The following is a 27597-nucleotide window of genomic DNA, read 5'->3' as shown; positions in this document are numbered from 1 at the left end:
TTTTAGGTTGTCCAGGACCCTATAAAAATGAATTGTTTTAGAATATAAATCATTATATTTTCTAATAGCTCATCTTTCATTCATTTGTCATTTGTGTATCAATTATATATGATCTAATTTAGAATTGAGATATTTAATTAGTGAGAATTCAGGATCCTTGCAACTTATGTATTTTCTAATTTCAGAAGAACTAATGGTCATGAATCACAAAATATAATGGAAAAAATGTTTCCACAGTTTCCTAAAAGGTATGTGTTATCAAATATTATTATTTTTAAATCTTTTTATAAGCTTAATTAATATTGATTGTTTACACATAAAGTTAACAGTATTCAGAATAAAAATTTTATAATACTCCTAAATTTTATGATGCTATATCTAGAAAATGTAACTAGATAACTTAGATATTCCTGGATTTGCCTCAATATTTTGTTTCTTGTTCTAAATATTAGCAGTTTGAATGCATTTATTGCATTTAAATTTTTTCTGAATGGATCTATCTCAATCAGTAAACCAGATAGCCACTTTATTTTTTAGTGAAATTGTTTTTGCATTTTCTTGTTCTGTGTTTGTTACTTTAGTAAATCATGTTTATGAATAATCTAGGTTAGGATAATCCAGGCAAGTGTACCTGGCCCATATACGATTTTCAAAACAGTGTGATGCAAGCAGATTATACCAGCAATTGGATATATACATAGCCAACAATAAAGCTCATCTAACATGTTTATGAACTAATTTATGTATGAAGTTTTATATAAAACCATAGCATTTATCTGCTTATATTTGTAGCCTGCTTTATAATTACCATGCATATTATTAAATGTCTACTTAGAAACATTGATTGAAATAGATACATTAGGATCAGTTCTGTTTAGTGCCACTCTAAGCAAAAATAACTATAATAATTTTGAGTTTTGATTGATTTTCTTGAAGGTAAGTTAATTACTGCTCTGTTTAAAATGAATTGAAATGCACTACACTGTGTTAAGATTTATTAAATGATAATAACAAACAAAAATGATTATTTAATTACTGATTTTACTAAGAGGTGATAACTAAAACTAAAATGAAGCAATTTTCATTGCTGAATTATTGCAATTGCTACTCCAATTGCAATAAATTTTTCTCAGAACAGTCCATTAAATTTTAACCATTTACATGGAGTTGCAGGTGTATGAGCATAGGCTAATGAAGACATAAGTTATTATTAAATTGATTCAGTTAAACATAAAAGAATTCTTAATATTTAATAAACCTATGCATTGAACTATAAGATAGGAATAGAAATGAAGCTTATTATTTTTAAGCCATAGCATCAGAAATTTATTTTCTTGAATGTAAGTGAATTGAAAAAAATTATTATAAATTTGATTGAAGAAAAATTTGAATTTAAATATAATTGCCATAGAAATGCAAGTTCTGTTGATGAAAAGCAGTTTGCATAGAACTAGTGACATTAATATACTTACTTATTATATTGACTTGTGCTATAAAGGTATATTATATGGTATTTCATAGTGGTTACTAACATGAATATAATAAGATATATTACAATAGTAGTTGTAATTTTAATTTTTTGTAATTAAGAGAGATTCTAAACTTGCTCACTCAAATTATAATGAAATTGCATTTAATTTTATCTTTGATTCAGATACATGACAATAAGAATTATTTTTCTGTAGAGTTATAGGATATCTCTATGCTTCTCTCATCATAATATATATATATATAAAAATGGACGTGTGTGTCCCTATATTTCACTTTTTCGCAAAAACTACACATCGCACGTGAATGGTGTTTGTATGTGGTGGTAGCCCCAAGTCTCCATTCGTCCATAGGGGTGGTTGCGTCTCGATAGCTATAAGGGTGCGGGAGATATGAGGCTGAAAGTGGTTGAAAGTGGCTTTCTATTTCGAATGTTTTGTTCGAATTTNATTAATATTGATTGTTTACACATAAAGTTAACAGTATTCAGAATAAAAATTTTATAATACTCCTAAATTTTATGATGCTATATCTAGAAAATGTAACTAGATAACTTAGATATTCCTGGATTTGCCTCAATATTTTGTTTCTTGTTCTAAATATTAGCAGTTTGAATGCATTTATTGCATTTAAATTTTTTCTGAATGGATCTATCTCAATCAGTAAACCAGATAGCCACTTTATTTTTTAGTGAAATTGTTTTTGCATTTTCTTGTTCTGTGTTTGTTACTTTAGTAAATCATGTTCATGAATAATCTAGGTTAGGATAATCCAGGCAAGTGTACCTGGCCCATATACGATTTTCAAAACAGTGTGATGCAAGCAGATTATACCAGCAATTGGATATATACATAGCCAACAATAAAGCTCATCTAACATGTTTATGAACTAATTTATGTATGAAGTTTTATATAAAACCATAGCATTTATCTGCTTATATTTGTAATGTTGGTATTTAATAAAATTATCTAATTGCTAATTAGAAGAAATAAAAACTGACTTTTTAAATAAATTTTATTCATTAAATATTCTTGTTTTTAGAAATAAAGCTATTTTAGCAAATTATATAAATTTAATTTCTTTGCCTTTAAATTGTAACTAGTTGTAAGATTCTGTGTTTAATATAAATAAATATTAGTAATAAACGAAAGTTTAACCAGTACTTGAAGGTTACATGAGAATTTTTATTAATTATAAAAATGTAATTACAAAAGATGTTCAATAAGCAAGTTTTCCAGATCTGGTAAGTTGAGACAAATTTGCTTGTTTAGTATAATGTTAACACACATGTTAACATTATACTAAACAAGCAAATTTCTCTGCAGATACTGTATATTATCAGTTATATCTGACTTTGTGTTTGAGATGCTGTAGCACATGCTCAAAGCATAGATGATATTGTGAGGGACGAACAGACCCACAATAAAGTGTTATTTTAAATTTTAATTATTGGAAACTTTAATCAGTTAAATTAGAGCGTTTTATCGAGTTAGGCTAAAAGCCATAAAAATTATTTCCCACGGAGTTTGTTCCTTGTTGAGTCGGATCCAGCTAGTCAGCGATGTGTCACCAGGAACTTTTGATGGAGAATCCATATTGGACGCAAGACCGTTAACGGCAACCACCTGACCTCATGGAAAAAACCCAAGAGGAATGAAAAAAGAAAAGAAAAAGATTCCGAAGTCAGTCATCCGAAGTCCCTCTACAAAAGTCGTCTTCACAAAGTCCGCTCAACAAAAGTCGTACTCCCAAATTAAAATTGTGACCCAGGATTAAACCCGTGACCCAGGATTAAACACCGAGAGAAAAATTAGTGCCTGATTAAGCCTCTACACTTCTCCGTGCCTCCACACCAGTGAACAGACAAGATTCGGAACTAGTGTAAAGAACAGTCCATCGACAAGGTATTTATCAACCCGCGATTCGTTTATAAACTCTCTCTTTCGAACGGAATAGTATAAATAGGGGGCTATGACCGAAATTGACTCTCTTTGTATTTCCTTTAGTTTTATTAGAATTGTTATTTGTTAGAAAATATGGAGTCCGAGTAAGTCACTTCCTCATCTCTCTCCTCACCTCTACTCCGAATCCAAGCGATCACACGCTACCGCTCGCGTGACGTAACGTCGCGATTTCCGAGTCCCCCAGAGACTCGGTGGTGTCAGATTCAGGTCTCCTGACATGGTGTCAAAGAGACACCAACCCTACGGTCACAATATATTGGGCTCATCTCATTATTTAAGTGTATAGCATTGCAAGCATCCATATAACATGAAGAAATAAGGGCAGTTATGTGGTATGAGCAGGCATATTGTTTGTTGGAAAGTGAAATTCACAAAATGCTCACAAAGGAGTATGAAATTGATGTGATTATTGTCAGTTCAGATGGTGTGAAATGGTGTCAGGTGTTTGCTGAAGGATGAACAAACATTTTTGACAAATTTCGAGCTGATTGTTCCTTGATTACTATTACTGATGTCAAAACAAGTAAATAAATTCATAGAAGACAGGCAGATTATAGTATGAGAGTTGGCTGAAACAATGAACATTTTGATTAATGTTCATAGTAAGCAGAGTTAGAGGCCACAGCAAACAGCATAGCCTATTGTCATAAGGAATTTTTATCATTCAAATAATTCACAACCTTACACTGCTACAATCATATATGAAGTATTTCATCAGTTTTGTTGAGCAGCTTTCGACCATTCAAATTATAGCCTAGACCTTTGACCCAAGTGGCTTCCATCTTTTTTACAAAACTGAAGAAGTTTTTGAGGTGGCAAATACATGAGAACACATGAAGTCAAGGATACTGACAATAGCTTTTTGAATGGACTGACAGTAAAATAGAATGATGGGATGCTTATAACAACTGATATGATGGTATGACAAATGCCTCAATGCCTATGATGACTATATTGAAAAACAAGTAAAATGACAAAGCCATATTTGGGACAAGACTATGTCTTGGAACTCACTACTAAGAGGAATCATTTTGACGCTCAAGCAGGTCTCGTTCTCATTCTCCAATTTTCTTTGGCATCACTGCTTTTGAATGCGATCATTCAAACTTCGTCGGCCACAACCACGAGGTCGTCCACGATGTATTTTCGATTAAATTAACTTATCCGGGTATACCCTATCCAATGTCAAAATTTCTTTTCGTTGCGTGACAGCCAGGGTTGAATTTTTGTCGATGTGTAACAAAAATTTCCTGTTTTTGAAAAAAATAATCATGGCTATTGTATCGTCCGAAATTATTTTTTTATTTTGCACAAACAATATATAGTTTAACCCGATTATAACGTTATTTGATGTAACGACAACCCTAATATGAAGTCTTTAGTGGCATGGCTAAAATCTGTACATGGCACATCCTACCTTGTCCATGATGTCCATGTTGACCTCGACCACGTGTTCTGCTGGTAAAAATTAATTGAGAAATGATCCAGGCAAATAATTTACTTAATTTGTATCAGCAACGTGATATTTACAATAGTGTCGATAATCCAAGATCGCATGGCTGTCGACTCGAAAGGTTAACTAATGTGAAGTGAAAAAATGTCTCTCCTACCTTGTCCCTGATGTCCACGTTGACCTCGACCACATGTTCTGTGTCTTTTGTTCTGTCGTTAAAAATTTACTAAAAAACTGATAATTTACTTAATTTGTATCGGCAGAGTGATATTTACAACAGTGTTGATATATAATATAAATCCAGGGCTGTCGAATCGAAAGGTAGTAAAAAGATATATTTTTTCATTAGAGTTTAGGAGCAAAGTGAGGTCAAAGGGCAAAGGTCACGCTCAGGCGCCCTCAGTCCTAAGGTCAGAGTTCACTTCTTAGAATGACTGCGGGTGGTACTCTCCCCTACCTGATTTCCATGGGGTGAGGTGGCTGTTTGGCCTGTTTGTAGAAGAGGGTTGCCATTTTGGATTTTATTTTGACTCAATTCTCGGTCCCATGACTACCTACGAGTCTGGATTTTTTTATGCGCAAATGATTTGGGCACCTAAAACTCTGTGCCAAATATCAACTCTCTACATGTACTCCTTCATACTTCTATGCTGATAAGAACAGGAGGCAGTATGATTTTATAAACAAGACAGTCTTGTCAATTAAGAAGGTTGTATTCAAGATATGAATTTGTTTGAAATTTTTAGCTATAATACAAGAACAAGTAAACAGTTATTCCTGGATAACTCTTGTATATGGAGTAGAATGAGCTTAGTCCAATCATGGATTTTTTTCTTTGTCCTATGGGTTCATATAATAATGTCTAGTTCTGTAATGTTGTTGGAATTATCACATCCTGAAATATAAGTTAAAATATAGAATGATGCCTCATACTTTGATCTGAATTCATTCCAGGTGGTTGGTTGAAGTCCAAATCAATTTTTGTCATAAGAAATAGTGGAAAGTGAATTAATCCATTTACAGACTCTCAACCATACCTATTTTGATAAACTTAGAACAGCAAATTCACATAATTTAAGGGAAAAATAACAGAATTAAATGCCTGAATAATGAATTANTTAGGCAATGGCGTCGTCAAACAGTGCACACTCAGTAAGTAATCCTACAATTTTTTGTTTATAGTATAGTTTATACGGATTATTCCCAAAAAATTATACGTGTTTTGGAAATGTTGAGTCAAATTAGTCTAGAATCAATTAATTTTATGGAAGAAAACTTTCAAACAGCCGTAGTCTGTAAACTGCACATGTGCCAGGCTCATGTATTTAAGGATTCCTACAACATGAAATTCTTATAAAGTGGAACTACTGTGTTATAGGGGGGGTCGACTGTATTAGTTGGGAGTTTTGAATTGTCACACATCATAATTTTTTTCTGTTTAAAATAATGTAGAATAGTAAGCATTTTTGTGCAGACTGATTTTTAAGATTGAATTACTATTTAGTAATTCGAACACAAATCATTTATTGTATTCATTCAGACACTTGGCAAATCTAATTAAATTACTATTGTTAAGGGGGATGTCTGTATTTCATATATATTACATTTATTTTTCAATTGTAAGTAATAATTAACATCACTGTTACATTAATTACAATGAATTATTATAAAATAATATGAAACTGTGTTTGATCACAAATCTTTCATTCTTAAATTAGTTTTTATTATAATAGTTCTGAAATTTAACAAGTTATTGCTAATGTGAGATTTTATTCTTTGTTTAGAAGCTTGCTTTAAACTTTATAATTTACACTTTATTTCAATAACATCAAGCAATGTTTAATGTTGTAATGTCTTTGGATGAAAAGTATGTTTGGCATATTATGCTTTGAGTTTTGAAAAAGATACAAACAGTAAAAAAAATTGTAATATATATAGGGAAGATGCTCCTAAAATTCAAACGTATCAAATGTAGTTTAAAAGTTATATTGGGAAATTTAAATTAAAGGTTGCAAATCATACAGGGCACCCAAAAGCTGTCAACAAAGAAAGATTGCAGAAAGAAATTGTTAAAAATCAACAAATAACACACAAAATTTATAACCAATATATGCAATATATTTGGTGTTTTGGATATATATATGCAATATATATATAACCAAACACACCGAAAATAAAGCAAAAAAAAAGAAAAACACCGAAACATATACAAGTATAACTTGAGAGCAAGAGATAACTCGGACACATAACAGATTGCATTTATGATTCTGGCAGACTTTTTCACTGTGCATACAATTCAAACTGCAAGGCATATTTGTGTCGAATTTTGCATTCAAACTCTGAAGCATTCAAAGTATGCGGTACCACTGTACTTAGAAAATTTTGCTTATTGTAATGAGCATTTTGGTTATTATTATAATTATCTTAAAATAAATAGGTATTTTACATTATTAGCTACAATATGTGGCTGATAATATGCAATCATTAATGCATCACTTTAATCAGTGATTTACACATCAAATTTTAATTATTTTCTTGCAGTATAGTGATTTAAATTACTAGAATTTTTTTTCATTATATGCTTGCTAAAAGCAGTACTACTAAAAAGGCAAACAAAGTGAACTAATTAAAACTAAGTCATTTACTTAATTTTGAGAAAAAAATACCTTAAAAACTAAATCTTTTTACTTAACTGCCCTAATATACAAAGGCTGTTTGGAAATTAACCTCTGTTAGGCTCTGTGCCACATTGCTTATTGCAACAATCTGGCACGTGCAGAAATGTATAATAACATTGAGTCTGGTTACCCATGCAATCAGCCATTTTCTCAAGTACAGCAAGTGTGGAAACATGGCACATGTCATCAAAGCTCTTCCAAATATGAGGTGTGCAGTGTTATCCACTTTTTGCAAGTTGAAGGATACAGTGCAGCTGAGATTCACTGAAGGATGAGTGTTGTTTATGGTGAAAACTTCATGAGTNATTTGAGTATGTTTTTCGCGTTGGAACGAATTATTTGGTTTTACATGTAATCGTATGGGAAAAGATGATCCACCTTACGACATTTTCATGATACGATCTCAGTTTCGAAACGGATTAATTTCGTATCCTGAGGTACCACTGTATAAGTTTGGTTCTACTATCATAAATGTGATATTGAGATATGAAAAGATTATATTATATTAATTTAAAGCCATTATGATTATTGACTATTAAAAGTTTTGATATTGTAGTGTAAATTGTTAGCTACAGCACTTTTATTATTATTATTATTATTATTTATTTATTTATTTATTTTTATTCCTGCCCTGTGAGCACTAAAGAGGGCTTTTCTCCCCGTACCCTTTGTAGATTCAGTCATGTCCACATTGGGGGCAGCTGGGTGATGAGGGACAGGGTCTAACATCTCTGAGATGGACCAGTTGTAAAAATTTCTGGGGTTTTTGTCTGCTTGGATTTGATTCCAGGCTTCCCAGAACAGTAGTCTGACATCTTAACCTCTTGGCCATCCAGTCACCAGTAACTTTGAACTGTTAGATCACTTACAAGTTACAATTGTATTTGTCTGTTTTATTGCAAGTTTTTATGTTTGTTCAGGAAGAGTTGAAAAAGTTGTTGCATTCTTGCTATTCTTCTTTGCTATCCCTTCTAATATATAAATTTGAAAATAAATAAAAGTATTTGGAGGTTTGACTTCCTTATAATACATGGTTTTAGGAATAGAGGCATTTTTCTGGCTACAAAGAGTCACCAGGATGGAGGAGGGTCAGAATTTGCAAAATATTGGAATATGTAGTTTGAATGTTCCCATATGTCTTTTTATCAAACACTTTATTATCATCCAATACTGTACACAATGATTAACTGTATCTGTTGTCTTAGCTAGGTTACATTCGCCCATCTCGACAATAATCCCTTGTGTTCTGTATTACTGTTATTCTTGGCTTCTTGGGNAGCAAAAAAAAAGAAAAACACCGAAACATATACAAGTATAACTTGAGAGCAAGAGATAACTCGGACACATAACAGATTGCATTTATGATTCTGGCAGACTTTTTCACTGTGCATACAATTCAAACTGCAAGGCATATTTGTGTCGAATTTTGCATTCAAACTCTGAAGCATTCAAAGTATGCGGTACCACTGTACTTAGAAAATTTTGCTTATTGTAATGAGCATTTTGGTTATTATTATAATTATCTTAAAATAAATAGGTATTTTACATTATTAGCTACAATATGTGGCTGATAATATGCAATCATTAATGCATCACTTTAATCAGTGATTTACACATCAAATTTTAATTATTTTCTTGCAGTATAGTGATTTAAATTACTAGAATTTTTTTTCATTATATGCTTGCTAAAAGCAGTACTACTAAAAAGGCAAACAAAGTGAACTAATTAAAACTAAGTCATTTACTTAATTTTGAGAAAAAAATACCTTAAAAACTAAATCTTTTTACTTAACTGCCCTAATATACAAAGGCTGTTTGGAAATTAACCTCTGTTAGGCTCTGTGCCACATTGCTTATTGCAACAATCTGGCACGTGCAGAAATGTATAATAACATTGAGTCTGGTTACCCATGCAATCAGCCATTTTCTCAAGTACAGCAAGTGTGGAAACATGGCACATGTCATCAAAGCTCTTCCAAATATGAGGTGTGCAGTGTTATCCACTTTTTGCAAGTTGAAGGATACAGTGCAGCTGAGATTCACTGAAGGATGAGTGTTGTTTATGGTGAAAACTTCATGAGTGGGAGGTCCTGGACAGGTCTAAACTTCTATTAGAAATTGTATAAAAATTACTGTTTTTAAAGAGAGAAAAAAAATAGAAGATAGAAAAAATTGTTTGTTTTAAAGTCTAGACACGATGTCGTAAACAATGGAGAAATATGAATCCTAAGATAGGCTATCTCTGGTTGGGAGATTGAATTCACTGCAAGTTTGCCCCCTTCCACGATCTAAATTGGGATCTTGTTACATTAGTAACAAGAAAGCAACCACATGGAAAGTAAGGATGAAGGAGAGCAATCAGAGTGGGTAATCAAGGGTGAAACTTAATTAAAATCCCCAACATGAAAGGACACGGGCTTTTTCTCTCTGTAAATGTCAGTCTCTCCAAAAGTTGCACCAGTGTATTAAAGATACCTTCTATCTGCGTCATTGCTCTCACCTCTTCGACAAATTCTGTGAACTTATAACTTGTGACTAGCCAACCCAGCCAGAAGTCGTCATGCTGCTGCCCTAGGGCTGCCAACGAACTAAACTCATTAAAGGATAGAACAGCTCATCAAGGAACTTACAAGACATTAGTTTATTCCCCCAACAGGACTTGTCTCCATTTGTATAATAAAAACTTTGCTTTTAAAAAATAATTTTTATAAAGGTGCTGAGTAATCTTTGTCTCCATGATCACTACCCACATATGAAAAATGATCCTTTGTCATCCCTGACTTGGGATTAAATGATCTCCTCTGTCAGCTAATCTACATGAGTTACAGTTATGAGAGAACAGTGTCTGAAATTTCAGAAAGGATGGATGGATATGCATCAAAAAGCTGGTGAAGGAAGACTGACTGTGGCAACTGCCAAATTTGTTGAATACCTGGACAAAATGATTTGCAAGTACCATCAGTTCACAATATCTGAACTATTATGCCAATTTTCTGAAATTTCACTAATGACACTATGAAACTGTGACCTTGATTCTGGGCTTTCATAAGTTTTGTGCAAGGTAGGTGCCCAAAAACCTTAGTCACAAAATGCAGTGAAGGGCATTTTGTGACTAAGTCAAAATCTGCATTGCAGTTTTTGCAATAATACCAAATGAGGGTAATGCTCTTCTATTCTAGACAAAATTGTTACAGGCAACAAAATGTTTATTCAGTTTGTGAACATGGAGATAAAGGAACAATCAAAGCAATGGATGCACAGCTTTTTGCTGGATAATAATTGCTCGAGTTTCTTGGGTTTGTTTGGCAAAACTTGCTAAACAATCCCAAGAAATTCAAGTAATCATTTTTCAGCAAAAAGATGATGGCTACAGTTTTTGGAATAAAAAAAAAAAAAAAAGAGTTGCTGACAAATTTTCTGGAGTCTGGGACTATGCTACTTTACAGCTATACTATAAAAAAACTGAAGAGTGATTCAGAACAGGAGGCAAGGTATGTTGTCTTCAGGCCTAGTTCTTGTCTACAACAATGCATGCACATAGACATTGCTTCAACAGTTTCAATGGTAGTTTTTTTGATCATCCAACATATGCCTCAATCTCAAACCAAGTGACTTTCATTTGTTCAAAAAATGAAAGTGAGGTTGGGGATTTAGCAATTAGCAATTAGTCCAATGAGGAAAAGGTGCATGGTTATTTGTGGATGGTTTGAACTCCTAGACAGAAACTTCTTTGATGAGGGAATATAGAAAATGGAATAAGAAATGAACAACCAAGAGAATATAAACAAAGCATATACACAACTATCCAAACTGCATGAAACAAAGTGGAAACCTCAAATATACTATAATAAGTTTAAAAAAGCCCACCAGGTGACAAGGGGCTTGACCTTGAATGGAACAGACAAACATTGATGTGAGACAAATGCAGTGGTAAAAACATTGTTCTTGTACATTTTCTTTTCATAATATAAAAATAATGTATATCCTATGTTCATCTGGAAGGAATAAGATTTTCAATAGCAAAATTATTTTAAAAATTAGTTTAGTAGATTCCAAAATTACCTCTATCAAACAAACTAACTCACTTTATATATTTTGTGTGTGTATAAGTTTTTTTTATTTATACAAAAAACTTACTGGCTACAGTATTAAGAATCGCATTAAGAATCATATACTGAAATTCTTTTTAATAGATAGATAAAAGTAATGAATAATTGGATATTGAATAATAATTATTGTTCACTACTACATATAAGTAAACTTAAAAGATAAATGAATGATTAACAAAATAAAGATGTCATTAATCAAGTGTTAGTTTCTGTTAATCATTAAAGCAAAACTGTTATTTATGAAGCCTATGGTTTTTCTGTACTTAAAACACAGACCAACTTGTTCAGTTTGGAATATGAAACTTAACTTAATATCCCAAAAATATTAAATTAAAGATGTGTTGTCAAGATTAATAATGTTTTTTATAAAACATTTCATTTCAGTTTCAATCAAATTTGTAATTAGATTCCAACAGAGGATAATAAGATAAATACAAGACAATATAATAATTTTTAAGACTTATTTAAGTTTCCTACATTTCGTACAAATGACCATTACTTTGTAAATTGTTGACATTTTTCCTTCAGTTGCCAATGCTTCATTTTTTAAAAATTTTTGTATCTTATGTGCTTTCTGTTCTTGTAATCTTCTTTTGGCAGCTGGATTTGATGTTGCAGTCAAAGTAATGTTAAAAACAGACTTTTGGTTTTGTTGTTGTTATTTTTTTCCTTACTAAAAAACAAGTGCATATTACTGTTTAATGGAATAAAATATGAATGAAGTATGAAAAAGTTCAGAAAAAAATGAGAAAACAAATCAGGCTACTTAGACCATTTCAGAAATATATTCAGTAGTCCAAAGAAAATTTTGACATTGAAACAGTCAGACAACTGCTAATTTTGAATCCTAATATTTATAAATCTGTGTTTTTTGGAATTTTGTGAAGAGTTCATTATAAGTGGATTATTTGTTACTTGTTTCCAGTGAACGACTAGATGTAGTATTTGCTATTAACTAGTCATTTCATCATATTTTTGCAAACATTTTGTATGGAAGTGGTATTTTGTATTATTTAACTTGGGAAACTTTAATTAGAAGATAATTCAATACTTATACTTCATTATCTGTTTTACTTACATTTAAATATATGGCTTAAATAGAATTTTAATGTATTTTATTTATTTATTTATCACATTTGCTTATACAATATTTAGTCATATGGTGTATATTATTGTATTTTGGGTATTATTTCCTTACTAATTTTCTTTTTTTTTCCATTTCAAGCAGTCATAATGGATTTCACAATTCAGCAGATGTAAAGTTGAAAAATCTTTCTGAAAGGTAATGAAAAAATATGTATTCATAATACAGGCATTCCCTGCCAAATGTCTCCCTGGTTAACATTTTTCCAGTAGGTCTCTTGATTTTAATACTCATACCTCATACTTTGTAGAGACTATGTGTGTATTTATGTTTGTCTTGTAAGTACAGTACAATAATTTTTTTAACAAATGATATGTGCCAAAAATCTTGTGCTGCATTCTAAATAGTTAGTAGATCATCAAAATTACATATAAATTGTTTTGAAAAGCATACCTTATCAACTTTCCTGAAGCTTCAAGCCTTCATCTCACTTAGTGAATAACAATTTATTATAGGAAGTTGTCTTGTTTTTATTGTAAAGTTTTGTCTGTTTTTTATAAGTTTCTTTATTGTGATGTCATGTATCATAAAAAGTAAAATACAGCAAAACCTGTACAAATTGAAATTGCCTGGTACCAAATTATTTTTTGTTTTTAACAAGTTTTAGTTTCTTTTTCTTTCTTTTATTTTTAAACATCACATAAACATTACAGAGTTACATTCATTTTTATAGTAAATTCACATATATTTAAGTAAATAAATTTTCTTACTAGGTTTAAATGCTGAATCCAAATTAATCCGAAGTGTTTCCAGCTAAAGGTGGGAGTATTCAAATGCAAGAATTGGAAACAATTCTATTGCAAATTATTCTCCTTGTTTCCAAGAACTTGAACTAGGTATTTGAATCTTAGCTCACATGACAGTAAACAAGTCAATTTGAGTTCCAAAATTAGTGTCTATATCTGCCATCAGAAATTTTAATCACATTACAGTATTATAGGGACAGAGTTGTTGTGTTCTGTATTACTGTTATTCTTGGCTTCTTGGGGAATTTTAATGATAATCAAAGACTATTCAAGTATTATATCAGTAGTTTATGGGTGGATTTGTTTGTATCTGATGATTGCATACAATGGGGATGGGACAGTTGAAAATCTTAAACCATCAAAGAGAAAACTGGGAAGAAAAATAAATGATATGTCATTTATTTTTATTGTTATTTATAAATGTTATGTCATCTATTTTTCCCCATCATCACATTGTCATGTGCCTTCATTTCTCTGACAAGGTATTTGAAATTGTTCTTGGAATAGTTTTCATGCTCTGCAGTGATAGCTATGCATGGTGACAATTCTACTTATTTCTCTAAAAGTTAAATAAATTTTCTATTTTATCCAGGTTAAGTTACATTCTTCATACCCAAAAACCTCTCCTGTTTCTGCTTTGAATGGGTTTTTGGCTTATAGTAAGATTTAATGAAACAAATCACTCTGTTCTGAAAAAATTTTTCCATATAGGCAGGTTTCCATTTTGCTGGGTTTATTTTGGTTCTGTTTTAGTCAGATTTTACTGTATTTGATATAGTATTTGAACTTTATATGTTACTACATTCAAAGTAACTGTTTATTAATAACNACTATACAAACACCGACGATGACAACGAAAGGAATGTTGTAGAAGATGTGATTAAAGAGTGAGAAGAGCTATTTGTATGATCGCAACGGCTTGTTCCCTATTTGAAGTTGAAAGAAGAAAAATGCATGTGGGCAGGGTGTGAAAAGAAAGGGAGATGAGAAAGTGTGAAGTGAAGGCATGGGAGGCACCATGGGCGTTATCATGGGCTTCGGCCTTTCATTTATTAATTTGACAAACATAATATTACATAGAATAGGTGTAAACGTGCGTACAATACATACAAGTTGATTATTAAAAAAAACATACAAAATATAAGTGGTTTACAAATGAATTAAGGAATAAATGGATACAATGAAATAATACATTAAGTTATTGTAAGGAGAATAGAAGTGAAGATTATAATGAAAATGATGAAAACAAATGGTAACGGTAACACAAGATGTGTGTTACCTTGCTGTAATCGTGAAGATAGATGACTTAATTGATTTAATTTAAAATATATGCTGTTCATTTGAAATTACTATTGTAGTGTCTTGCCCCCGTACATGGTACTTCTCCTGTCAGCAATAGAGTCGTGCCTGTCATCTATTTAACTCCTGAAATTTCAGGGGAAATGTTTTGAATGGAAATAAGGTGAGTTCCGCCTTGCATCGAAAGTTCATATATAGTTAATCAAAAGAGGAGGCCTCGATTAACTATGTATGAACTTTCCGATGCAATCAACTCCTAATCTTTTCATATCTGATCTCTACTTTCATCTACCTAGCTGCGTTNCAGGGAAAATCAGGGAAAGTCAGGGAATTCAAAACAAAAATTTGAGTAGGAACCCTGTATATAAGAGAGCAGTTATTTTTCATATTCGCACCTAATTGGAATAAATTTTGTAACTTGTCATAAGCAGACTTATTGTGCTTATTGACATACATTATATTAAGTAATATTTATGAATTTGACTATACAGTATATATTATTAGTTTTAATCATTGTGTAATGATACAAAAGAGGGTAAAATTGTTTTTAGCTCCTTATGTATGTACTCTACACAATTATGTTCCAAGAATGATTTCCATGGGTAAAATGTAACATTTTTTTCCATTTGGACAGTTTCTCTCAAGCAAAGCATTGTATTATTGCAAGTTTCTTTCAAGAAAAGCATGCATTAAGGGGTACCATCATTTGAAATAATTTGCTAACAGTAAATGCTTTTCAAATTACGCATTGATGTTGATTATTGGAAATGATATTACATGCAAAAAAATGACAAGTCATTTTGGCATCATTTACATTTTTCAAGAAAAATCATTAACTAGTGGAAATTGTTTGAATTGTCATCAAATGGTTTTTTAAACTATTTTTCAGTTTTAAAATTTGAACACATCATATCAAGTGAGATCATGTGAAACTTGACATGTCACTTTGCACAAGACTGAGCTTTCATATATGATTAATGGTCAAATTCAAATTACGCTTGCAACATGCTACCTTGAGCAACACTATATCAACAATATACAGGATGATTCTTGACTGGTGCCAAACTTCAGCAATGTTTGATGGCTGATATGAGAAACAACTGGTCCCATAAACAGGTATCCATAAATGCACTGTTGAGATGTTAGATTGGTATTTGATACACCAAGATGCTATGCAATGAGCTTTACCTGAATGCAGATTTGGTGTGAAATGAGCCTGGCCCATGTGGTGTTGAAGTCTATTAATGGGTGGGCCATATAGTTTTCATATGTTAAATGACATTATATCTTGGTCTGTATTGCAATAAATATGTCTGCCGGAAATGAAGCAATTGCAGCAAATTTGGATGGTTTACAAGTGAGTATCTGGTGGTACTTGCACCAGGCCGAATTTCATCCCTTCCATCTGTGAAATGAGGTCCTGTACAGGGTTCGAAACTCTCACCAAATGCGCTTAAAAGATTCTAAGTAATGAAAAAATTGTAAAATAAATGAGCAAATATTTATTGTGACATCGTCACAATGCCGAACTGCTATTTTTAATTTACAGTTGACCCCCCTATAACACGGGTTCCTATAGTTCGGATTCCTGTATGACGACGGAAAAATTGCGACGGTATCCGTACAAACATGGTAAAAAAACTCCTATAATTCGGTAAAACGTCATCGGGCAGCCGAACTATTTTCCGCCGTCCAGCGCCACGCTACGGAGAGTTTAGGCGGGTAAATTGAGTTTACTATCGTCTGACAGTATGTAAATTAGGTACCATAAGTCTAATACAGCACTAATTTTATACATTTCTTGTGAAAGAAACATTTCTTATTCAACGGCCATAAAAATTATTTATATTAATGATGTCTCCAAAGTTCAACGAAGTTTTTGCAGAAAAATAATCTATCAGAAATCGCGCCCGCCGGTTGGTGCGCTGCTCAGCGACGAAAACAAGCTTAAGCAATGGCGACGTCGAATGGTGCACACACGGTAAGTAATCCTACAATTTTTTGTTTATAGCATAGTTTATACGGATTATTCCCAAAAAAATATACGTATTTTGGAAATGTTGAGTCGAATTAGTCTAGGAATCGATTAATTTTATGGAAGAAAATTTTTCAAACAGCCGTAGTCGTAAACTTCACACGTGTCGGGCTGTGATTGGCAAGGTCTCCTAAAACATCAATTTCACAAAAAACGGAACGTATCTACCGTCTTATAGGGGGGGTCGACTGTATTTTAAAATACAGGGTGTTTATAATTAAAATTCCACTTTGAAATGGCCATAAAATGAAAACTACTGGACAGAATGTTATCAAACTTGGTATTAGTGTACAGGACGTCGTGGGATTTTATTTTCCACCAAAAAGTTCAAAAACTCACCACCAACGGGAAATGGCGCTGTCTGCAATATTGTTAAACGAAATAAGACATGAAGACATCGTTGAAAATGTTTTTAATTGGTTTTAAAACATGTTACAGAGCATGTTCAATGTGGTGTCCGCCATTTTTTATAAACAAGTTACATCGCATTACTGTTCTCTCAACAGTAGCTCTTAGCATATCAGGAGGAATTTAACTTGTTTTCAGAAAATAGTGGACGCCACATTAAACATGCTTTGTAACACATTTTAGAAACGAAAACATTTTCAACGATGTCTTCCTGTCTTATTTCGTTTAACAATATTACAGACAGCGCCATTTCCCCGTTGGTGGTGAGTTTTGAACTTTTTTTTTTGCGGGGAAATAAAACTCCATGACGTCCTGTACACTACCAAGTTTGATAACATTCTGTCCAGTAGTTTTCATTTTATGGCCATTTCAAAGAGGAACTTAAATTATAAACACCCTGTATATGCTCTGTACCTCAAATTAGTAGTGTCTTGTCCCTATACATCATACTTTCTCTGTTAGAATAGTGATAAGTGATGCTGGTCATCTATCTCTTTTCAAAGGAACATTTTTGAATTGAAATAACGTGACTTCCGGCCCAGAACGAAAGTTCGTATATAGTTAATTGGGACCACCAGCTCTAGCTTTCCATGTATGGTCAAGATTAAGGAAAGACGACAGTGGAAATTTATAAATTACAATTTTTTCAAATTGCAGCATAATCAGTCGTGAAAAGTATAACATAAACAATGAACGATTAATTATTGTGAAAACCCGAGCACTCCTATTTGGAATTTAGTAAATGTCTGTCGGGAAAATCGAGCTCTGACTCTGACGCTTGTATGAATGATCAAATTTCGACAAAATAGGGAAATCTTTGACAAAGAATGAACTATCGGTTAAAATTCTTGATGTCAGAAAAGAAAAGAAAAAACATAGTTCGAGACTTTCGCTCGTATCTTAAAGTTCGATCAATATTCGATCCGAGTCAAATGAGGTGTCGCATTGAATAACGGAAGTTGACTTTTCTCATGCCCGATTTGGTTGTCCAGTTTCATCTGGATACAGAGCACAGACCAATCAGGAAGAAAGACTATTGGGGCCAATTAATTTGAGGATAAAACCCTTTACAAACCTGGATTTCAAGGACAAAAAGTTAATTCTCCCGAACTCATCATGTGTGAACCTGTTTGTCCTCTGTGCTTGTGTCCTGTTCGTTTCCGCATCGGCCCACCTTCAACTTCATCTTTGTTCCGCCGCTGTTACTTAGGGCCTGATTTCCACCAATCTCCACACATCCCACATCTAGAGTTGGCTATCAAATTGCCTCGGGCATTCATGATTGTCAAAGACCGTTTAATTAGAGACTGAACTTATCCCCGGGAGTGTACGGTCTTCAAGAAGTTCTTAGCAGAATTAGTGTAAGCATGTGTTTTTAAATAAATGTGTTAATTCTACAAAGATGACTTGTCCCCGTGGTCTACCATTCCCTGACAGCCCTTTGCCTCTTATTCCTCCTGACACAATTTCGGGTTAACATATTCTCTTCCTTTATCGGATCTCTCATAAGATGTACAGTACAGAACTGAAGGATTACAAACACATACTGCATATTATCGAAGCATAATGAAACCTGTGTAGTGCCTCGGCGGTACATTTCCAGACACCTGTTATGGGACCAAACTTGTTCGGTTACAATTTGAAAAAATTATAGACATCACAACTTTCCAGAACGTGTTTTTGAATTCTGCCACACGAAGGTGTATGTGTAAGTTTTGCCGACGTTAAGGGGAATAAAGTCTATCTCGCGTCAGAATGAGCCCAAGGGGAACCGCGTATGTGGGCAGTGGCGAAGGAGGCAAATGAAGAACAAGTGTTTTACAAAAGAAAACCCGTTTATTTGTTCGGATTCATGCTTACATCGATATTGGACAATTCCAAAATCTCGGTGCTGCTGTGAATGGCGAGAGTTCGGGTGATCGGTCGTAGCCCGGGCGGACAAGAAGGATCGCTGGACGATGCAGATGTTCGGTGTTAAGCTGCGGCGTCCTAGGTGATAGCCAAAGTACAACTGTCGGCTTAATCCAGAGGAGACTCTTTCGACCTTGAAGTTCCGATTTTTATAGTTTTTCCCCACTGTTTGCATTTTGGATTGGTCCCTCGTCCCATTCCTCGCTTCCCGATTGGTCTCTACTTTGTCTCCAAGTGCAAGACGAAACTTTTTCGGGTCGCGGGAAAGGTCCGATTCGAGGTGTCCATCTGATACCTCTTTGTCGACTCTGCTCGGTGACTATTTATAAAACAATAACACCTGCACTCATAACTCAGACCGTTGTTTACCATTTTTTTGACTACTAAGAATTTAACGATCATTTTCATCTTTCATCTATCAAAAATTTCCCTTTTTTTTGTAAGTAAAGGTTTATCTCGGCCAACATTTTATAGACACGCGAATCAAAGATCTACCTGTTTATGAGCGCTCGTGTTAGAGTTTGTCTTCCACTAAGACCTTGACAGATAGTTTGACACGTACTCGAACCGTTCTGAGTCTTGTTGTTTACATCTTGTGTCGCGCAAGAATGTCACGGTTTACTCGAGTTTGAACCTCGTCTGGGAATCCACATATGTCATGGAAACAATTAAGATACTGATAGTTGTTAGTGTAGGTCTGCAATTTTTAGTTTTTTTATTGGCGACATGCTTTATAAAATCAATTCAGGTAGATATTATGCAGTGGTTGGCTGCCATAATAGCCAGAGATTTCTTTACGAATGATTTGAAGCTGTATGTTATGTATATAAAAACAAGATGCATGGAGATTGTCCATGTATTCAATCGTCCCAGTTACATTTACGTGATGAAAATTTAAGAAGGGTAACCAGTAGTGATGTAACGAATATTCGGTTAGTATTCGGTCTATTCGGCCTATTTTTCGCTATTCGGCCGAATACCGAATACCTAAAAACAGGAGTAAGAAATAACAAAAACACAGTAAATTAATCATTTTGGTATTTAGATTTAATGTTATGGGGTTAGTGTTGTTTGTTTATATTTATTTATAACTTATAACATGCACAAAATAAAAAAGAACATAATATTAGTCACTTGTATTCACAAATTTATAATTACAAAGATCAGCACACGTACACACCTATTCGTTCGAGAATCCTCGCACATTTGAGGGTCTGACCCTGCCTATCCTTCTTTTTAAGCGCTCGTCTTTGCTCTTCCCTTTCTCTTTCCTCTATCGCTGTAGTCCACGTATGCCTATGCATACATCATAATACACCCTCACGATACTTTCTATTCGTCACTTTTCCGTCGTAAATTACCCATTTTACAATTACGTGACTCGTAGCCTGGTGATAACGGAGAAAAGAGACAGATAGGACGTCGGTATAAGTCACAGTTATGATTTCACAGATTCGAAACAGGTTGGTAGCCCGAACGACCCCAGGCTTTCGACCGTGCATGCTAAGTGAATTTCAATACAAGCATTTAGCTTTCCGAAGTCTATGACAACAATTGTTTGGCATTCACGACCGCGAATTTCGCGCCAATAAGCTGCCTCGACTTGTTCGAGGCAGCTTATTGAGTCGATAACATAATCGAACAAGTCGATTATGTTATCGACTCAATTTCATATTTATTTTCACATTTTCACTTCGCGGTCCTTCTCTGTTCTTTTTCCGTTATTTACATGTGTAGATCATTTCATTGTTATTCACATTTGATATCATCACTTATCACATACTGCCATGACGCTCATGTCTGAACTGTCAAGAATTAACGCGATTGGCGAAGCGTAGTGACAGTGAGCCAATAGAGAGCAGGGTCCTTGCCATAATGCGGTTTGCGCGCCAATTTTCGTACGTGCGTTAGTCAAGCCGAATAGTTTGGCCGAATATTCGGCTATTGGGCCACGCTCCTGACCGAATATACTATTCGTTGCAACACTAGTAACCAGCCATGCATTTCATCCAGCTAGATCCAACTGCCATCATTAGACGCACAAGTGATTCTGCAAAATGATTACTTGAGATATTGTTTTTGATGGCTGTACATTTGTCTTAAATTTTTATTTCATTTTTTAATATTGTCTTATTTCAACGCTCGTTCTACAATATTTAATGCTCGTTTGTTTTTCGCTTGCAGAATGGATAATTTCAAAGCGTTGAATAATTGNCTTTTACTTCACAACTAATTAGTCATATGACCATTTTCCCACCGTGAAACGATAAAAGCCATCTCTCTCCTCCCTCCCGGGGAGTTGCTCATCAATGATAGTAGTGCTACATACCCTAGGATTATCTTTAACTTTGTGCCCTGTTTCGAACTTCAACGTCCTGGTGGATTCTTTCCCTCTCTTGGAGATCCAAATATATAAAGAGGTATGGAACCAATTTCTGTGAACTCTCTCTCGGCCCCCTTCACACTTTAGGACTCAGATTTTTCACTTGGAATTCCGCAATGATAGATTATTGTATAATCCAGGTAATTAACCAATAAATCATTGTTTCTTTGTTAAATTGGTGTCCTCTTTTACTCGTATATCATCTGTCACCTTTCTGAGAGCACTCCTCTCTCCTACCCTCGGGATAAAAGAAGAAAAAAATTAAGCCATTGCTGACTAGTGGGCAAGTCCCTCAGACTTGAAAGCCGATCCACTGGAGCTACAACGTAGTCATACCCCCTCAGTTCTCACATTACTATACAACTTCCACAGTGTTATACTCTTTGCCGAACATATTTTATACAAGAGAAGGTAAGTGAATACAATGGTTGAAATTATCTAAAGTAATATGGAGTGTAGATACCATGGATAATTAAAAACTTAAGAGCCCAGTACAATGTACAGATTTAAAAAAACTATTCTTAATATATTTATAAATTGAACACTTGTATTCACTTATATGGTGCCCAATACCTGCTAAATTTGAAAGTCATGTAGTCATACAAACATTAATTAATCTTGGAGCATTTTTACATTGATACATAGAAAATTATATAGAAAATAGAGAATAGCTTATATAAAAATTCATAATAGGTAAAGAATTTAGTACAGATTTAAATGGCTTCTGAATTTAAGTGAAAAAATTTAATTTATTTTATTAATCTGCTTAATTCATTCCATGTATAATAATTTGTATAAATTGTATTATAAAATACAATAAAAGCTACATACATTATTAAATATATGCATTATATAACTAAATATAATTAATTTTATCTACTTATTCAGGAATATCAAGAAGTTTCATCTGGCTCTGGAAATTTGGGAACAGCACCAAGCTGCTGAGAAAATAGAAGCCGAAAAATATCTGCAATGTAAATACTTAGAAAATCAGAATACGCATCAAGCATTAGTACAGAAAAGTTGGTGTTCTACAGAGCAAGGTGTAAAAGATTTTTGTGTAATTTATAGACATGATGATGGTGATAAAAATAATTTATGTATTAATGGAAACTTTCCAAATCATATGGATCGTAGAATGAGTTTCCACAAGGTAAAAGAATTGTTAATGAAGGATCCATCAGAAATTCTTTTTTCTTTAAATTTACCTCAAAATGGTTTTCTTAATTTGTTAAATGAAAAAAGCCTTGGACTTGAAATAATGTTTGATATTTTAATTTTATTAGGAAAGTTATCCATAGCTGAAGAATCTCAAAATTTAGCATCTATTATAAGTTGCATTGTCAATGAAAGTCCATTTATACAAACACACTTATATAATTTCATTATTTCATTAGAGAAATACAATATATCGGATACAAAACAATTGGAATCCTTACATAATATGACGTTATTTCTGACCAAGTTTCAAGAATTGCAACCAGTAACAGCTAGTAATAATTTGACGTTTATTCTTCCAGTTTTAAATGATATATTTTATAAACTCCAGCAGAAAGGGATAAATAATTCATTTATTGAGATAAAAATAGAAAATCTTCAAAAGAATAAAGAATGTCTTATTAAAATGTATAATCGAAAGACAAGAAATGAAATATCTGCATTTGAAAATTTTCAAAATAAACAACCACCAGAGTATTTTGTAAATATACCTATATTCCCTACTAGACAAGATTTAATGGACAAACAGCCATTTCTTCGACCAAATATTGTATGTGGACGTTATCTCAACTTAAATCATTACCTAGATGTTCAGTTTAGGCTGTTAAGAGAAGATTACATTAGACCTCTTAGAGATAGTATTGAAAATTACAAAGTGAAAGTTTCTCATAGAAGATCAAGAAATTTTCATGTATATAATGATGTTCATATTATATACCCATACAATACAGAGGGAGGAATTGTGCATTTGATATCGTTTAATGTAAAACCATATTCTCATATTCATTGGAACACTAGTAAAAGACTTTTGTCAGGATCTTTATTATGCCTGTCTTCGGACAATTTTGAAACAATGTTGTTCGCAACGGTTGCAAAACGTGATCCACTAAAACTGAAAAAAGGTGAACTGGAAGTTCATTTTGAAAATCTGAATAATGAAATCTTTTCTATATCTCCATTTTCTACTTTTGTAATGGTTGAAAGCGAAGCTTATTTTGAAGCCTATCGTCATACATTAGCAGCATTGCAAGAAATAGCACAAGATGATCTACCATTAAAAGATTATATACTCTATGTGCAGTCGCAGGTGAGAAGTCCACAGTATTTACATTCCAATACTATGTATAATTTTTCATCTACGTTTGATGCTCTGTCTTTTAACAGTACTTCACCAGTGATGATTCCAATATTAAATTTTGATATGTGGCCTTCAAATGAACTGTTGGATTTGGACATTTCTCAATTTGTTGCATTACAAGCAGCTCTTACTAAAGAATTTGCAGTTATTCAAGGACCACCAGGAACTGGTAAAACATATATTGGCTTAAAAATTGCTCAGATGCTGTTGGAGAATTCAAATGTGTGGAATCCATCAAATAATACTCCAATTTTGGTTGTCTGCTACACAAACCATGCATTAGATCAGTTTCTAGAAGGAATTTCCTCTTACACAAAAGAAATTGTTAGAATTGGTGGCCGTTCTACTAATGAAAAGATTAAAAACTTGCAATTAAGTCACTTAAGGCGAGCTTCCAGGTTGGCTTGTAAAGTGCCTCATTACATCTATTTTCTTCGACGTGATTTAATTAAAGAAATAGAAGATATTGAGTACACATTAAATTATTTCACATATTTAGTAGAAAACAGTACTCAACACATTTTGCCTTTACCCAATTTACAACCTTTTATGGAAAAGAAACATTTACAATCTTTGCAAAGTGGATTAAATTCTGAATATTCTATAATGGAATGGCTTTGCTTATCAACCTATGATTTTCAGAACCAGAATTCTGTTCCGTCAGATCTTGATGATGATATAATAACTTCTATAAATGATATTGATATTGGAATTGATGAAGTCGATGATTACACAGATTTTGAACTTAGTTTAAGAGAAATCGATGAAGATGAATATAAACCAATTAATCCTTATCCGGCAAAAAATAAATTAAAACATTCGGATTTAAATGAAAATGAATTTGTTCATAATTTTCCTAAGAAAATGAAAGATTATATTAAAAAACAAATGAAATGTCAACAAGCAATGACATTATCAGAAGTAAAACAAATTGATAATGTCTGGAAATTAAAAACTGATGATAGATGGCGATTGTATCAATTTTGGGTTGCACAATATGTTACAAATCTATTAGAAATTATATCAAGTCTTCAGTTATATTATCATAAACAATCACAGGAATTATGTGAATTGCGCAAAAAGGAAGATAAAATATTATTAAATCAAGCTAAAGTCATTGGGATGACTACAACAGGAGCTGCAAAGTATCGAGAATACTTACAAGAGTTGCAGCCTCGTATAGTTATTGTGGAAGAAGCTGCAGAAGTTTTAGAAGCTCACATAGTTACATCACTATCTATTAATACAGAACATTTGATTTTAATTGGCGATCATCAACAGCTGAGGCCCTCCCCTACAGTTTATGATTTAGAATTGCACTATGCTTTAAATGTTTCTCTTTTTGAAAGAATGATCAAGAATGGTATGAATTATTATCAGCTCTCATTACAGCATCGTATGCGTCCATGTATTGCAAAATTATTAACTCCTCACATTTATTCTAATCTGCAAAATGATCCAAATGTAGAAAAATATGAAAACATAATGGGTATTGGAAGCAATATGTTTTTTATTAATCATTCTTATCAAGAAACTGGAGTGAACGATTCTAAAAGTCATAGTAATTTACACGAAGCAAAATTTCTTATTGCTTTATGCAAATTTCTAAGATGTCAGGGATATGATGCATCTAAAATTACGATTTTAACCACATACACAGCGCAATTGTTTTTACTAAAAAAGTTGATGAGGTCGGAAGAGATGTTGCTAGGAGTTGGCGTAACTGTGGTAGATAATTTTCAGGGAGAAGAAAATGATATTATATTAATATCATTTGTAAGAAGTAATGATATTGGTTGTATTGGTTTTTTAAAGATTTCAAATAGAATATGTGTGGCTCTCTCAAGAGCAAAAAAGGGATTGTACTGTATTGGAAATTTTGAATTATATGCTGAGCAAAGTAAAATTTGGAAGGATATAAAGAAAAAACTTCAACATCAAAATGCAATTGGTAATGCTTTAGCTCTTAACTGTCAGAACCATCCAGAAACTGTAATCAAAGTTTGTACAGCTGAAGATTTTGCAAAATACGTTCCTGATGGCGGCTGTACAAAGTACTGCAATAAAAGATTAAAATGTGGGCATATTTGCACGAGAAAATGCCATCCCTATGATGCAGCTCATTTAGAATTAAAATGCATGATGATCTGCAGAAAAACTATTTGCAATTCCAAACATAAATGTCAGAAACGATGCTATGAAGAATGTGGAAAATGTACAGTTCCTGTTGAAAAAGTAATTCCATCTTGTAAGCACAAAATTTTTATTCCATGTCACCTGGATCCAAAGTTGTATAAATGTACATTAAATTGTCATAAAATTTTGGATTGCGGTCACACTTGTTTGAAAACTTGTTCCGAATCGTGTGTACCATGTGTCGAGATGGTTTCGAAGATATTTGATTGCGGACACCAAATAAAAATTCCATGTTATAAAAGTAAATCTGTTCAGATATGTCCAAAAGTATGTAATGAGATTCTTAGCTGTGGTCATCCCTGCATTAAGGCTTGCGGATTAAAACCTTGCCCACCCTGCGAGAGTTATGTCGAGAAATTACTCCCATGTAACCACAAAATTGCAGTCAAGTGTAATTCATTCCTTGGTGTAAAAAATTGTGATCAGATATGTCACAGAATTCTAAAATGCGGGCATAAATGTAAAGATAAATGTGGCCATAGTGGCAGTTGCGGTCCTTGTGATGAGCACTGTAAAAAATTACTTAAATGCGGACATAGGTGCGCTTTAAAATGTTCAGAAATATGCACTAGCACTTGCCCAATGTGCCAGTCTGTAGAGTTTCCATGGATGTCGTGCGGAAATTGGATAAATCAGCTTCTTCAAATAAATCCGCTTTTGCAAAACAACCCACTTCTTCGTCTATATGAATCTAGGTAGAATTTTTATTTTCAATTTTAAAATAAAAAGTTTCTTATAAAAATAAATGAAATTTTTAAGATGATAGAAATATTGATTTAATATATTAAATTGTTTTGTATTGTTATAATTTATGCACTAACGTATTCCAAAGAAATGTTAATTTATGAAATTTTATACTGTTTAATAAGGTTATGTCTCATATACTTTATTGGAAAATATTTATATTTTATGTGATTTATTTTTTTTCTGTAGATTATCATTTGCAAATATGAATGCTTTGTCTAATAAATGTTCACTTGTAAAATATTATACATATATACATAAATATTTTCTTTTAATGGGTATTTAAATAATAAATTATTTAAAAATTTGTAGGTATAAAATATTAGTCTGTTTTAGTTCTCATAAATTTAGATTGATGACGAAACTCATCCATTCACAATGAAAAATGCAGATTTAAATTGGACAATAAATTTGGATTGTACTATTGGTTTCATACTTTTAGCTATTACTGTAGCCTGTTCCAAAAAAGGTGGTTCTTCTCTATTTCATAATACAAGGGCGGCTTAAAAGTCTGTTGACCTGTATATTAATTATATTCTGTTTATTTAATGCTCACAAAAGTGTTTATAGAGATTCTCTACAATATTATGTAAATCCTACGTAGCATACTCCAAAGACGATAGAATTATTGCAGATTTCATTGCGTATTAATTTGTCTGAAGTGAAATAAGGGAACAGGAAAT

The 27597-nt window shown here is 32.8% G+C and overlaps 1 protein-coding gene across 2 annotated transcripts; it reads left to right on the top strand.

Annotated features, from left to right (window-relative positions):
* LOC111636412 (NFX1-type zinc finger-containing protein 1-like) lies at window positions 1-27597 on the top strand. Of its 2 annotated transcripts, none has more exons than XM_023381660.1 (3): window positions 1-248; window positions 12921-12974; window positions 22507-27597. In XM_023381660.1, exons 1-3 carry the CDS (start codon window positions 217-219, stop codon window positions 26867-26869), a joined length of 4449 nt encoding a protein of 1482 aa, XP_023237428.1. In that variant the 5' UTR covers window positions 1-216; the 3' UTR covers window positions 26870-27597. The 2 variants fall into 2 exon arrangements, with proteins under 2 accessions (XP_023237428.1, XP_023237427.1); XM_023381659.1 differs by having other exon boundaries at window positions 12918-12974; window positions 22507-27596.

This window comes from Centruroides sculpturatus, unplaced genomic scaffold (genome assembly GCF_000671375.1).
Source record: "Centruroides sculpturatus isolate CEXI.00-Female unplaced genomic scaffold, Cexi_2.0 scaffold761, whole genome shotgun sequence".
Classification (NCBI taxonomy): Eukaryota; Metazoa; Arthropoda; class Arachnida; order Scorpiones; family Buthidae; genus Centruroides; species Centruroides sculpturatus.
Note: the sequence above shows the minus strand (reverse complement) of the source record. Positions and strands in the feature narration are given on the sequence as shown.